At 35.6% G+C, this 16,181-nt stretch overlaps 2 protein-coding genes across 2 annotated transcripts; one reads left to right on the top strand and one right to left on the bottom strand.

Moving 5' to 3' along the window:
* Positions 1-766: 766 nt before the first annotated feature.
* On the bottom strand, positions 767-2,605 carry LOC119836434 (LYR motif-containing protein 4). Its single transcript, XM_038361754.1, has 4 exons — positions 2,487-2,605; positions 1,920-2,034; positions 1,438-1,558; positions 767-899 (listed from the first exon to the last, which is right to left on the bottom strand). The coding sequence occupies exons 2-4, from the start codon at positions 2,006-2,008 to the stop codon at positions 843-845; spliced, it is 267 nt and encodes an 88-aa protein (XP_038217682.1). The 5' UTR covers positions 2,009-2,034; positions 2,487-2,605; the 3' UTR covers positions 767-842.
* An 815-nt stretch (positions 2,606-3,420) lies between these two features.
* Positions 3,421-16,180, top strand: LOC119836382 (the record flags this gene model as incomplete). Its single annotated transcript, XM_038361687.1, has 7 exons — positions 3,421-3,581; positions 10,466-10,559; positions 11,128-11,303; positions 13,113-13,940; positions 14,546-14,720; positions 15,290-15,438; positions 16,134-16,180. Coding segments are annotated over exons 2-7 (1,464 nt in total), but the record flags the coding sequence as incomplete, so codon positions are not given.
* Position 16,181: the final 1 nt, after the last annotated feature.

Raw genomic sequence — 16,181 nt, 5'->3', positions numbered from 1 at the left:
ATTAACCTGGCAGATAGTTGAAGTGACATTACTTTATTTTCCGGATATTCCTGCAGTCATAATTGATAAAATAATAATTAGGTATGTGGATTAAATTAAACGAAATAGGGAGATAATTAAATAAACAGAATAAAACACACTTTTTGTAACACTTATTTATTTAAAAAATCTAATTTTCTAAGCTATTTACATACAAATGCATTGAATTTTTTCAAACTTAAGAGACAACTAAATTAGAACTTTACTCCTATAGACTTAAGGTGCATTATGACTTGTAATTTAAAAACGGGTATTTGACAATAATTTAGCAAACCCAGGGCCTCTTTGGTGATATGATAACGAGCCAACTACTTAATCATAGAAGCAATATTCAAAGTACGTCAATTTTACAACTTCTGTATATGTTCCCATTATATTCTTCATGTTATGGTTATGTGTCACTTAAAATGACATGTAACCATTATAATCATCATTACATATATAGAACTACCCAACGGATTTTGATGGTTTTTTTTATTAAATAAAGTGATTCAAGAGGAAGGTTTATTTGTATAATAACATCTTTTAAACTACTCCAAATAAACGCGTGCGTGCAGCGGGCAAAAGTTAGTTACATATATAATACATGAAAATGTAAATATATTTGTTAATATTGTTGAATAGGCTATTGACGACGCACTTTGATCTTATAGATTTTCCATTTATCTTTAACTGGCAAGAATATTCTTACCATAGTATGAGATTTTTTCAAATTTTTTCATCTGCATTTTTTTTTGTGTGAAGCTATTTTTTTTTATTATTTACATTTCTTCATAGCATTTACAATTCTTTCTTAGTACAATTTATTGCAGATTTTCGATAACTAGTTTCTCTGTCTTGTACATGTCTCCAATAACAATCTGCAAAAAAAAAATTACAAAATAATATTTTTTTTGTGTGTGCTGTATAAAAAAAAATCTGTCTTAGTACATATTGGTTTTTCGGCTTATATAATTTTGTCAAAATCTGCATAGTGGTTTTTATGTGATTGATGCACTTACAAACAGACAAACAATAAAATTACTAAACATTGTTTTGGGGTCTATAAAACATCAATGCTACATTGCAATGTCTCTTTAAAAAGTTATGAGGTATCAAACCCCAAAAATACACTTGAATTTAGAACCACCTTTTTTGAAGTCTTTTGTCAGAATTTTGTAAATTTAATGTAAAACTGCGGGGCATTATGTTCAATATATATCCCGCAGTACAAGAAATTAGCACAACATTGTACTTTTTACTTACTAGACTATAAATACAAAGCTAACCTTCAGAACTACTGGTCCGATTACAATAATTCTTTCACCATTGGATTTGTATGTCATCACCAAGTGCTCTGAGCTATGTTTGCACCACGGGCAAAGGCACGGGAGATAGTAATGTAACTTAGAAACATACCTGTCGCCTGATTAGTTGTAAATTGTCCATCGCAAATTTAATTTCATTGTTAATGGCCTTAGGATCCGTTAATACTTTCTTCTCTTTAAATGCATCTCTCACTCTCCTTATTGCATATGCCCTGAGAAAAAAAATTTCCTTTATTTTTAATTTTGTCACAACATTACCAAGATAGGAGCTGGTGGGTCCATAAATATTTGCTGAGGCTATATTGTTGTCAATGAATTGCCAGCTTTACATGGAGGGAAATAAAAGTGCTGGGAAGCATAGGGAAATCAACGCAGAGTTCTGCCTAACCCCACACACCAAACTAACATAGTAGCATGCTACTAATTCGTGGGGTATCTTTCAGGTATCTTAATTTGTGCCGAAGCATGCTCAACTCCTACACTAAATTAAGATTTTATAAAGTCCCCTATTTTAGGCCTAATGTACTTTTAACTTATTGATGTTTCATAAAATATGCATTCTGTATTACTTACCTAAAGTTGTAATTAGAAAACTTTTCAGACTCCCGTAGCAGAGATTTGTAGATCGCGAGAATTTGCGTTTTCGAAATTTTCGAAGCCATTTTTTCACAAGAATTTATACTGGTCTCTGGAAACAGTTTTTGTATCTTATTAGTTTAGAATTAGCTAATCAAAGTATTATCCTTTACCATATTTATATATATTTTCGTTCATATCAATTTGCGCATTTCTCTTTTTTTAATTTGAACTTAATTTTCTTTATAATATTATTTACATTGCACAATATTATGTTTCCTTAGTTGTAGGTACAGATTCTGTTTTAATTATTTTTATACTATCTAAAATGAATTTGATATTAATAAAATGTTCAATAAGTTTATACAGTGATCTTTTTTCGAATTGGAAGTTTTTGAGAATCTATTTGTTTATATACTTTTATTACTTTAGTTAAATACGAACAAAATACGTAACTCCTACGGACGATCAATGACACTTGGTTTGTGCTAGCAAGTTGCAAATAAATCGCATAAGAATTCTGTACAAAATTAAAGTTATGATGATAATTTATAAAATAAATACCTTTATCACGTGTAGACTATGGACCGATACCAAAATCAAACAATTACAAAAAATTAATCATATGTCAAATGTCACCCATTTGTACTCAGCTGTTGAGCACAGAGTATTGAATATACTGCTGCAGTGTTGCCAACTCTCAGAAATATTTACCCCTAACTCTAAGTCAAAACCCCCTAAAACTGCGTCAATTATTTGAAAATCCCCCTAAAAAATAATATTGAATCAAAATAATATAATAAGTAATATTCAGTAATATTTATTAATGCTTTTTATTTATAAATTAACTAATACATTAAAAATTATGTCAGTTTCCTCTGAAGAGTCAGAATTTTTAAAATCATACAAGTTAACATTGAATAAACTTAACATTTTAGAAGATGGAGTGAAAGTTGTGCAAGATTCACCATTACGAATTAATGTGAAAAATAAATTTAATTGATTATTGCATTGGATAGTTCTATTATATTCAGAATATTATATATTCAGAAAAACCCTAAAAATACCCCTAAACATATAAAACCCCTAAAAAAATCCCATTCCACTAATTTACCCCCTAAATTTGGGGGGAAAATCCCTAAGTTGGGAACACTGTACTGCTGTTTACCGTCATTTCGTATTATGTCGTATAATTAATGCATTAAATTTCCATTTTTTGCTAATATTTAATAAATGCAAAATACATGTTTAAAAATGGACCACGTTGTTCTTGCATAGTTTGAAAAAATATGTAAACATTTATAATACTCCATGCATTATAACATTGTAAGATATGACTTTTGGACGTAATAGAAAAAATGGTTAACGATTGAAAAAAACAAAACAAAATATGATCTATTTTTTTTTAATTAATTTTTCTTTATCTGTTCAAAATTTTAAATGTCAATTTCATAATAATCAATGTCAACTTGTCAAGCCAAGCAAAGACTATCAAATTTTAGAAACATTCACAAATCATTCTCGACTCTTGTCAAATTAAATCGTATTTTCATGTAAATAATATATTGTAATGTTTTGTGTAAATAGTTAAATAAACAGATGAAATAAAGTGAATAAATAAATAGTGTTCAGTGTTATTAAGGACGTCAACTTCGTAAAGTAAGTTGAATTATTTACATTTTAATTTTTAAGCGTTACGTCGTAGCTACAGCCTTAGCGCTTGTATTTTCAATAAATTAAACATACAATTATCATAAATGTAACTATTATTTTATAATTTACTGGAATATCGGTATGTGAACGAGCAATTTTTCTAAATCGAAATGTTTACGTGTCCTAGAAAGGTCCAATGATACATGTATTTAATTTTAGTATGTTTTGAGTCCAAATTGCCGTCATCATTAGGTAACATCATAATTACGTTCATGGTCCATTTCCCAAAGGTAATTCATGTTTTTTTTTAAGAATTTCACACAATATTACGTAAATTTGTAGAACAATAATTTTTTGAGCTGTCCTTGAAAATTTGAAATTACTCTCATTATTCCTTTAATATTCAGCCGGCTCAACATATGTCTACTAAAGGGCACGATTTGAATTGTTTAAAATTGGGTTTAATTATTACTATTCGACAACTGACTAAATTGACAAGTAGTAAAATTGCAATATTATTTGTTTATTTATTACATATCTTGATGTGTTCATTCAAGTAATGTTACAGAAAAAATCTTTAACAATGCTATCGAGGGTCTTAACAGAACATAACTAGCTTGGTGAATATATATTAACCTTAAATGTTACTACAAAACATACTTGGTAACTAAAGAAACGGCATTGGGGTCTTTAAGAAAAGAGTGTATGGGTTACTTAAAGGCCAGCAAAGCACTTGTAACACCTCTAGTGTTGCAAGTGTTTATGGGTGGTGGTGACCACTTAGTATTAGGTGGCCCACCTGCTTCATAGTTTACTAATATGCAAAAACAGGTTTTGAGAACACAAGTCTTCAAATAGTTGATCTTCACAATGCTGTTGTGGATTTAGTGTAATGACAAGATATTTATTCAATTGTTGTTTCTAATCACCATAATTCATAGGTTTATTATTTTTTTTCATAGCTGGTAACTGACCTGGTTGATTTTAAATTCTCATTCACTACTAACATATGACTTTTTAGTATTTTCTTGTGTTTGATTTTACGCAAGTATTATACATTTGGAAATTAAAAACTTTTTAATGGATTTTAAACGCGATTTATTCATTATATTATTAACCCGACATTTCGAACACTTTACAGCGAGCATGGTCACGGAGAGACTGAGATGTTGTATGTCTTGAAGGTCGTACAAAAATTGTTGTTTGTGACCTACCTCCACCTATTTCTCCGCAGTTGGTATGTGGAGTGTTTTTCTGGATGTTAATAATATAATGGGTTAATAATTTAATGAATAAATCGCGTTTAAAATCCGTTAAAAAGTTTTTAATTTCTAAATATGACTTTTTGTTAAAATTTAAGTTTATGGCCAGATATCCTACATTGATGTACAATAAACAACTAGACTAGACTCACAATTACTCTCAAAAATATTACGAATCAAACTCTACCTCTGCGTCTTTTAGGTAGAGTTTTCTGAGCTGCACAATAGACTTTAAACATTACTGCCACAAGATAAGGTGTTAATTTCAATGAGTGTTTGACATTTTTTTTGCCATCCTTTAATGGGCAATTCCTCCTCGCATCTGTGTATGGTAAAGCTTTGGAAACACATGGTGTTCCCGTTGGTGTCATCAAAGGAAAAAGCTTATTGTCATTTAAAAGTTTTACTGGTGTTTATAGACAGTGGTGACCACTTAGGCTGGTTTTAGAGTCACGATGATGGTACACTGTCCATCTGTCCGAACCTCTATGAAGACTTTTAGAATTAGGCTTAGATAGAGTGTGCGGTGCATATAGGCTTATACGTTTCGGGCGTGACCACTGTGACGAGTGGTCACGTTAGCGTGACTAGACTAGAATTAAGATTAGCTGGCCCCCATAAGAAAACCATTGATGTGCTATACATTTTTGTAATGGCGTTAAGCTACTTTATGCTATTGTCAATCCAATACAAAAATGTATAATAAACTAGCTGCACGCCCCGACTCCGCGCGGGGACCTAGTAATTTATAGTAATTGCCATAATATAAACTATCCTATCTCTCAATTTGGATCGAACTGCACATGGTGTGCGAATTTTATTATAATCGGTTAAGTGGTTTAGGAGTCCAGTAGTTTGTCCAAACATTGTGACACGAGATTTATATATATTAAGATTGATGTTTTTAATACAATATTTACCTTCACCGATTGGAACTGGCAATATCGATAACAGATAAAAAACAAATATATGTTTTTTCACAGACTTGTTTAGTTGCAAGTCCGTCAATTTTAAATGAAATTCGGAGGCCTTTTCCGATAACATTTTCGTCTGCATTTCAATTATGGAGTAGCCAGCGAAGCTTTTTTACTTTGCATAAGCTTAATTTCAACTTGAAAGTATTTGAGCTCGAGTTCGCTGCGAAAACTTAACATTATTCTCCTCGGAGGTCAAGTTTAACCACGACCCAATTTACGTGTGAGTGGCTGAAATTATTTTAAAACCGACCAAGTGCAAGACGGGTTTGTACAATGTGTATCAACGCAATGTTAAACAAATCGTAATATAATATAATTTAATCGACTTTAAAATGAAGAGGTTATCCATACAACTGTATTTTTTACTTCAGGACTTTCGACTCCTATTTGAATGATATGAAAGCCCCATTTGAATTTAGTCTACCTAGTACTAAAATGTTAAATTCTAAAAAATCTATACGTAGAATTTCTCTTAAAAACAGTTATATAATACGTGTTTTATTTCGCAAAAATGAAACGTACATGAGATTTTTTTTGAAAAGGTTACTAGAGACCAGAAATCATACCAGATTTCGTCGCGAAAAGAAATATCGAACTCAACCTTTACCGAGAAATGTCACAAACCCGAAGGTCAGGGGATTGAGTCATTCGAGTTATTAATAACATTGACAATAGCTTGTTATTACTTAGTCTTACGTTCTGAGAGGCTAAAAAAGCAGCGGTGGCTCAGTGGTGAGAACCTCGGACTTCAAAATCGATAAGTCGGGGTTCGAGACCGGGCGAGCGTGCAGGAAATAAATTGATTTTTCAATTTATCTGCACATGTGGATAGCGTGACCACTGCTTAAAACGGTGAAGGAAAACATCGTGAGGAAACCGGCATGTCCAAGAATCAAAAGTTCGACGACATGTGACATCTGCCAACCCGCACTTGGCCAGCGTGGTGAATTATGGCCTGAACCCTCATAGGAGGCCTGTGTCCCAGCAGTGGGAACATATATGGGCTGATGACGACGTTCTGAGCTGGCGATATCGCAACGCTATATAACGTAATTATTAACCGACTTCCCGCAAGGCGCACGAGAAAAGGATGGCCGCTCTTTTGCTCGACTTGGTGGGGCCGCTGCCGTGCCGCCAGATGAGGTTCTCAATTCTCGAATGTTCTTCTAGCGACTTCAAAAAACGGTGCAGTTTAGCAATTCGACTGTATTTTTTTTTGTGTTTGTTATCACTTGAATTGTGTACGGGGTGAACCGATACCCGAACGTCGGGTAAATAATATAATGAATAAATCGCGTTTAAAATCCGTTAAAAAGTCTTTAATTTTTAAATGTTTAAGACTCGCGTAAAATCAAACACAAGAAAACACTAATCGTGGATAGATGAAATTCAGCACAGTGATAGTTGACAGTCTATATTAGCATCGCGCTTCACATCGAGGTAGGACCGAGTGAAGCCGCGGACGGAGAGCTAGCTTGTAATCAACAACGAACTAGGCATTGACTTTAGATCTTAAAGGTCAATGAATGATTGTTAAAACGATAGTAGATATGAAAGAAGTAATTAAGAGAAGCCTGACTTTCGGTCGCTTCTTTATAGCGAGGTAAAATAGACTAGGCTTTTGTCCGCGGCTTCGCACGCGTTGTCACAAACTTAGAAAATTACATGCTATTAATATATTACGAAGTAATTTACACGTGGTGCCGTGAAATAGGTATTAATTTTAGTAAAAGTTTCATCAAAATATGCTCAACACTATTTGCTATTTCGTTTGATTACAATTAAAAAACCTAACGTAAATTTTAAATTTAATATAGTGTAATTAGCGTTTAAAGATACATTCGAAAACAATCCAACCAATCTAGACTATAATAATCCATATCCGTGTTAAATTTCATCCACATCTGTCGAGCAGTTTTTACACAAAAGATTAGCAAACACATTAACGGATGGGGGTTAATCGCAATAATCGCATAAATGTTACGTGAAATAAAACAATCTCGTAACATTGACAATTTTATCAACTTATACCTAACTAATTAAGTTGTTTATTAAACGACTCGAAAACCTCAAAACGCAGTAGATAGCTAATTAAAGGTGGAAAGGTCACAAGCCAATTGTTTATAAAAACATCGGTCAAGTGCGAATCGAACGCACTTCAAAGCCTATAGCACTCAGAAAGCTTATAGTAGGAGTTAGCCCGTTCAAACAAATAATTATACTCATCTTTATATATACTAGCTGCGCCCCGCGGTTTCACCCGCGTAAGTCCGTATCCCGTAGGAATATCGGGATAAAAAGTTGCCTATATGTTATTCCACTTGTCCAGCTGTCTACGTACCAAATTTCATTGCAATCGGTCCAGTAGTTGTTGCGTGAAAGAGTAACAAACACACACACACAACTTTCGCATTTATAATATTAGTAGGAAGGATGTGTACTAATTGGATAGAGTATCGCTTGCAGATTAATTAAATTAGCTTGCCTAATTGCCTAATTAGATCTAAAAATGACCTTGGTCCACTTGAGTTCGTTGATCTATATATGAACCGCAGGTGAGGCACGCTAACGAGCGGTCGGTGTGATGATGGGTGACCGTTATGTCAGATAACCTCGTGAACGGGTCACCAGTTAGACGATGGTTGTTAGAATTTAATCAAAAATAAATGTCAAATAAAAATATTGTTTTTAATGAGACAGGTGCATTTACTTGTCCTTACTTCACTACATAGTATATAAGAAAGTCGCTCTCCTTGTCGCTATGTGCCTATGTATGCTTTAATCTTTAAAACTACTCAACGGATTTTGATGGTTTTTTTTTAATAGATAGTGTGATTCAAGAGGAAGGGTCATAATATATATAAAATAGATGTTAATATATGTATATTAACATCTATTGAACTACTCTGAATTTCACGCGTGCGATGCCACGGGCAAAAGCTAGTATTGTATAAAACAAATTCGTTCTCCGCCGCCCGTGTGTCTGTATGTTTACATCTTTGAAATTACGCAACATATTTCAATGGGATTTTTTTCTATGTAAAGTATTTTACCCGTTGCCGTGTCCGCGAACGACACGGCAGGACGCAACTAGCAGTGGCGTAGCTATCATAGGGCCAGGTGGTGCAGTGCACCAGGGCCCCGGAGCTCAGGGGGCCGTCTAACCTCAGCTTTGAAAGAGGGGAGGAAGGCGAAAAGAGGGGAGGAGGGCCCGATTCTTTCCCTATGCACCAGGGCCCTTGTCCCTCTAGCTACGCCACTGGCAACTAGTCGCAAATAATTCGAACTGAGTGCTTGGTCGACGTGAATGAGTCATTTAATTGAATAGTATGAAATGGATGCTAATTGTGTCAGCGGTAATGGATTGTTCTAGAAACTAGGTACCATAGCAAATACCAACAATGAGCATTGTTAGGTTAGGGGTACGCGCACACTGAGCTGTACGCCTGAGTAGCTAATTCGTTTTCACTGTATAGGATACAATTATTTTCTAAAAAAAATAGGTCACCGAGGTTCCTGAGTGAGGGGGGGTCACTCCTCTCCAGGTCTTATCGTCACACCTAAACCAATGGACCGATTTATAATATAAGGTAATGCCAAGGCCTTTAGTGTGTGCTGAGCCTGTGTGTGATGTTATGACGTGGATTATTAATACAGTTATTGAAGTCAATTAATTTAAAATAATCGGCATAAATACCTTTACTATGATTTATTAATATGAAATTTATCTCCACTAATATTCAATTATTATTTATATTCATAATATTGTTTCATTGGTTTAACTTTTTACCTACCGCCTTTTAAGTATTTTTGTTTTTCGCTCGTTCTGTTGGTTGCCTGGAAGAGATCACTTGTAAGTGATAAGGCCGCATTCTGTTTATCTGTGCTTTATTGTATTTATTTCTGCTGCGTTGCCAGCACAACAAGTGTTTAAAATAAATAAATAAACTTAAACAAGAACTTTGTATTTTTGTACGAGTATGTTCGTAACGTTTTCACGCAACAACCGCTGGGCCGATTTCGAAAATTCTTACACCATTCGAAAGCTGCAACTTCACAGAGTGACATAGGCTATATATGTACCACGAGCGAAGCCAGAGCGTACAGCTATTTCAACAATTGTAACAAACGCACAACCGTTTTGTGGTGAGGTTAATATCTGTCCGTTTCAAGTGGGACAAAATCGACTTTCAAGGAGTCTCTTACATACAAACAAACGTACAGGTGAAGCCAATAATCGCGTGTTAATAAAAAAATGCAAATCCAGTCTCCTTATAGTATGAAAGCGAAAGTTTGTATGTCCTTTCACTGCATAACCGCTGCACCAATATGGAAGGAGTTTGAAGTTGAAATACTTAAAGACTTTTTAGTTTTTTTTTTTATCTACATCCTTTTTAGTTACGTCGCTAATCACTTATATGTGATAAGGTCTCCCTTCTGTTCTTCCCCCTTCTTATCGTTTTTTTTTTTTTTTTTGTTTGTACTGAATAGGCTCCGAAACAGCTGAACGGATTTAAAAAATTCATTTACCACTCATCTGAGAGTGTCACAGGCTATATTTTCCTGTATTATCATTATTATATTAACCCGGGTTAAGCCGGGAAGAGTCGTGGCAAGCGGTTAGAGGTCAATAATTTTATTTCCGCTGCAGCATTGATGGCACGTGATGACACGCAGCAATGGGAAGACGATGATCAGCTATATTCCAGTAGAGATAGTGATGACAGTCCCTTATTGTCATACAGGTGAGTGTCACCGTCCGTGGGGCATGGGGTATGGGGTGTGGGGCCGATGGATTTCGTGTTTGTGTTACTGATCGATTTCTTGGGATTGTGTATTCTACGTGACTGCATTTTTAACTGACTTCAAAAAGGAAAGGAAGTCATTTATTGTTTATTTACTGTCTCGACTGGGTATGGAACCGGAGATTTTTCGGTTGTATTCACAATGTCGGAACCACTGTACAAAAAAAAGCAATCTACGCAGAGCCATGTAATACGATTGAATGCTGAATATTAATGCTCGTTTGACAATATTGCATTTTAAAAAGTACATTAAAACTATTACAAGCTAAAACATCGTCGTACAATCGATGTAGGTACGTATTATTTAAATAATCAATTATTGTAAATGCAGCTTCGTTTACATTTCCTATTGATAATTAACCCTAACCGATATTGATATGTATGAATTTCATAATGGGGTGTCGAAAGGTACCGCACTAGGTCCTTTGCTCTATGATATTCATATAAATGACAATCGAGTTAATCGTAGCAGTTTTCTTCGTACTCTTACTAACTGTAATGTTTTCAGATATGACAGAAGTAGAAGATATGCACCGTACAGTAGAGAAATTAAACCGGAGAGGGAGAGGCGGTGGCCGGTGACGGTGATAGCGAAGTTCTCACTCTTCAGCACCGCCATGATATTGTTTTGTGTTTTAATGTATATACCGGTGTATAATAGAGCCAACGACCAGATGCCAAAAGGTAAGTGTAGTTTGCTGGTAATTGCATGTTTTTATAATAAAGTTCTTTTTTCTGGTGTTTCTTGATGTCAGCCAGAAGGGCTACTACATTTTAGCACGGACGCGTAGGTGAACTGAACTTGAAGGAACTAGTAGCAAAACGCTCAAGGGCGTTCCCCCTTGACGGGGACCACGAACCTCGATTTGGGCTGTCGCATGAATGGGCCGTACACGGTCGGCCGTTTTAATAAAATGCTTGCCTAATGATTAGACTATGACTATCAAATGTATTGTTGAACATATGAATTATGGTTTTAAGTCTACATTTCGCAGTTTTTGTACTATAATCGGTATTGATAGAATGGGAATAGAAGATATATACTAGACTACCAGTTCGCCCCGGTCGCGGTCGTGAAAAGATATTTAAGCGAAATCGGTCGAGCAAATACTTCGACTAGCACATTCTAACAAAAAAATCTCTTCATTGGTATTAATTTTTTAATTTTTTATTGATTAAAAAGCATACGCTGTTTATCTACCCTAGAATAAGAGGATCAAGTAGTGTACGAAGGTAACACGACTACTTTTTTGTTATGACAAGATTAAGATAGTGAATAGAAGATGGCATTTCCAAAGAATGCATCGGAAGCCGTGGCAAGAAATCTAGTACCTACATAAAATATCATATTTAATTATTTTAATTTTTTTTTTTGTCTTTATTAATTTTCCAATAGACTGCCTGCCTACGTGCGTTGCATTGTACGTTGCTAAAAATATATTGTCCTTTACCCAACGGTTGCCTGGTAGAGATGGCTTTTAGCCATAAGGCCGCCCTTTGCATACTAGTTCATTTTATTTCTTTTTTATATTTTGTAAGTGTGAAAGTGTGCAATAAAGAATAAATAAATAAATAAATAAATATCTTTCGTTGTTTAAATGTACAAATAAAACCACTTTAAACATTAAATAACCGTTTGCAATAAATGTGGGCTCGTTAATTTAAATAAATACCAATTCTATCAGTTGCCGCGCGCGTTTGGAATTGCAACATTGAAAGATAAAATATTAAAAAGACAATAACATTCGCGTTGTTAATGTTATTTTTAATAAGCAATTAGTTTATTTCGATGCGTACTCATTTACATCACTATCTAAGTAATTAAAATGTTTCGTTTTCTGTCAAAGGCCTTCTGAATATTGAGACCTAAAATGTGTAGTTATGTTCCTCGTTTTTTCATATAGCTCATAAAATAGATGCATTAATTTTATCTGCTTAAGAATGATATATGATTAAAAAAACTGAAACAACACGCATTATTGATAGAGTCAAGTAAATTGTCTCACTTGCTCTTTGTACAGAACATACGTAAGGAAATAATTTAATCCTGGCGATCCTTATCAAGATAATACCATGAATTCCTGACATTATTGTATTGTGTACAAAGTTTGAATTAAATGTATCCGTTTAAAGTGCGTCAAAATGTGAGTTTAAAAGAGTCGGTTACATACAAACATACCGGTGAAACTAATAAAAGCGTCTTAAGGAAAAGTAGGAGATTTTTTTTACAATCCCGATGGCAAATTCATAAAATCTGTATGTTTTAAACTATTCTGTATATTGGTTGTAGCACTTGAACTTATTATTCTGTGGTAGTACTGTCTCAAAAACTGCATAACCTATTTAGAAATACATTTCTCCAGTGAAAAAATACATTTTCCCAATTTCTCTTGCTGGCATACCGAACCTTAATAGTTCGTATTGCAAGTACTAACCAGGCGCTAGTTAAAAAATTTTAGCTGATTTCATTAGCGATGCAATTTCAATTTGCAGTAGCCGTAGCCGGCTGGTCGATACACACGAACAGAGATACGAAAATATACGTCCAACCAGACAACGTGACCACGATACACGAACCGAAGGACGTGTGTCCCAAGAGCAGTAGAAATAAAAAAAACAATCTCTTCCTTCTCGTTGTTGTGTGCTCGTCCACGATACATTTCGATAGGCGCAATGCGATACGAGAAACCTGGGGGAATTACAGGAACTATCTGAATTCGTCGAAGATTTTCCACGCCGCTCGCGAGAAATACAAAAACTACAATTACACATACGATTTGTACAGTGAATCTAATAATACGGTCGATAGAAAGAAACGCGGCATCGCCAGCTTTGGCCAGCTACTGCCGGAATTGGCGAAGGCATTGAAAGATAATATAGTCACCGATGGACCAGTTGAGAAACGCTTCGAAGACGAGAGCGATGAGAAAATGTTGCCAGAATTCGATATGAACAAAGAATTGGGTGAAAATGACGATGTGGATTACGATTATGAATCTAATATAATGAAAATACCACCGAAAGGCTATGAGGATGATATCGATTTGGACAAAGTCATTGCGATGTTGAAGAACGTGAAAGATTTCCCGAAAGAGGAGATACTTGAAGAAGACACTGGCAACACTGTGCCCGATTACAAAGTTGTGTTTTTATTGGGGTTGCCATCTAGTGATAATAGTAGTGATATCCAGGATAAAATAGACGAGGAGGTAGAAAAATATGGTGATGTAATCCAAGAGGGATTTATTGATTCTTATAATAATTTAACTTTAAAATCAATAATGATGCTGAAATGGGTTACGAATAATTGTAATGAAAGTGGTGAGTGTCATATAACTATACTTTATTCTTAATTAGCTGATGTAGACAGTAGAAATGTTGTCCCTCCCTGTGTAAGACGAAATTACATTAAACGTTTGGTTCGTTTCATTTCTTTATGTCAATTCATAAATAAATTTAACTAGATATAGGCAAACATTCGTTTTCTATTCACTAGCACTATTAACGCAGGATTATAAAAAAGTACTTATTTCTTCTACATAATTTTCTCTGAGATGATCTGCATGATAGTTTCGCTGGCATTTTTCTTCCTCGGACATGTAAACTCTCGAACAATCTTGAATTAGTTGTGATTTCGAAGAATTATAATTTGGGGCTTTTGATAAACGTATTTGTATAAATCGACTTGTTAAAACACGCCATTTATTGACATGCTACCTGACTCGGCAAACGCTGTTCTGTCTTACTCTTATCATTTAGGGGTACGAAAAGTAGATGTTGGAAGAAAGCGGCCGAGAGCCTAGGCTCCGCTACGATTAAGCAAAAAGACGTGGATTCGAATCCCGGCTCGTGATAAATTTGTTTCAATTCTTTAAAAATTTCTCATCAAATGCTCATTTTATCGGATTTATATCAATTTTTTTCAGTCCGCTACATCCTGAAAACGGACGATGATATGTATATAAATGTGCCAAATTTAATAAGTAATTTACGAAACCGATCGAAGATACACGACGGGAGCGGACGCGGGGAGAAGGAGTACCTACTGATCGGCGATCTCATCTGCGGGGCGAGACCCGTCCTGGACACGAGTAATAAATGGTGAGATATTCTGCTTTTTTCTTTTGGGAGAGCGGGTAACTGAGGTGATGGTTCGCCCGATGTTAAGCGATTACCAGCGCCCATGGACAGAGCGGATGTAGTGCGTATGCGAATGCGTTGCTCGCTTTTTAGTGCGTAAGGGATAAGGAAAGGATGGACGACTGGAAAGAAGGAATGCACTGGTAAGGATGAAAAAAGGGGGCGGGCCTCCGGCTCTCCCACTCACTAGCATACTACTATTTCACGCCGGTTTTCTGTGCGTGTGGTACTTCCCCGGTGCAAGCTGGCTCCTTCGTGCCGTTGCGACCGACTTCTAAGGGAGGGGCAAAGGAGGGGCTGAGGTAATTAGCGATTCGATAAATTTTTAGTTTACTTTAATACCTCAGAGCTTTCACCCAGTCGAGAGCCATCATATAAGAATCATCGAATTTGATGAATGTTTTTTTATGTGTAAGAGGGTGCCGTTTAAATTTGGCCTAGTTCTTACAATTTGTTTATTTTGTTGTATAAAATAGTTATTATTGTGTCAAGTGAATGAAACACTAACCCCCCCCTCCTCTCCCCCGCAGGTACAGCCCCCGTTACATGTACGGCGGCAGCGTGTACCCGCGGTACCTGTCCGGTACGGGGTACGTGTTCTCGGCGCCGGCCGCGCTCGCGCTGTACCGCGCCGCGCTGCGGACCAGCTACTTCCACCTGGAGGACATCTATATTACTGGTGAGTGAGAGTGATGATTTTTTTTTTTTTTTTTTTATGTCACAGTCGGCAATGGAGCTGGTGGGACGCCTGATGGTAAGCGCTACCACCGCCCATGAACATTTAGAGAGGCTTAAGGTCCATTGCAGACCTTACGCCTCTAGAAATGGATTGAGTTGTATGTTGGTTGGTTGGTGGGTCTGTCAGTTTTAATGTTACTTTCTTGAGAAAAATGGCTGTCGCAACTGTTGCTGCTGGGTTTTGTTTATAACATGTCATTATTTCGATCAGACACCTGTCACCTGTCCCCTGAGACTGTACAATTTTTATTTATGTATCGGGTCTATGATGTCATCATATCATTTTTTGTTTCAAATCATTTTTTTTCCTAAAAAAAAAATCGATAGAGGATTAAAATCTTAAAAGAACTCCTTGTTCACGGTAACGAAAATTAAGAAACGGTTTTTTCATGGTCTTATGATAGACTAGCTGTTCGTCCGTGGTACATATAAAGCATATGTTGCTCAGTGTTGTTGCAGCTTTTTAATGGTGAAATAATTTAATTTTTCAAATCTATCCAGTGGCTTTTGACATTACAATCATACAAAAACATAGCAATACAAAAGTACGAAAACATAGATATACAAAAATACACAAAAGTACAAAAACACAGAAATGCAAAAGTGTGGCTAGATAAAATGCCCTCGATCCGGCAGGCATATGCGCCGCGCGCGCCTCGCCGCGCGTGGTGCCGCGCGACGAGG

Source organism: Zerene cesonia, chromosome 24 (assembly GCF_012273895.1).
Source record: "Zerene cesonia ecotype Mississippi chromosome 24, Zerene_cesonia_1.1, whole genome shotgun sequence".
Taxonomy (NCBI): Eukaryota; Metazoa; Arthropoda; class Insecta; order Lepidoptera; family Pieridae; genus Zerene; species Zerene cesonia.
Note: the sequence above shows the minus strand (reverse complement) of the source record. Positions and strands in the feature narration are given on the sequence as shown.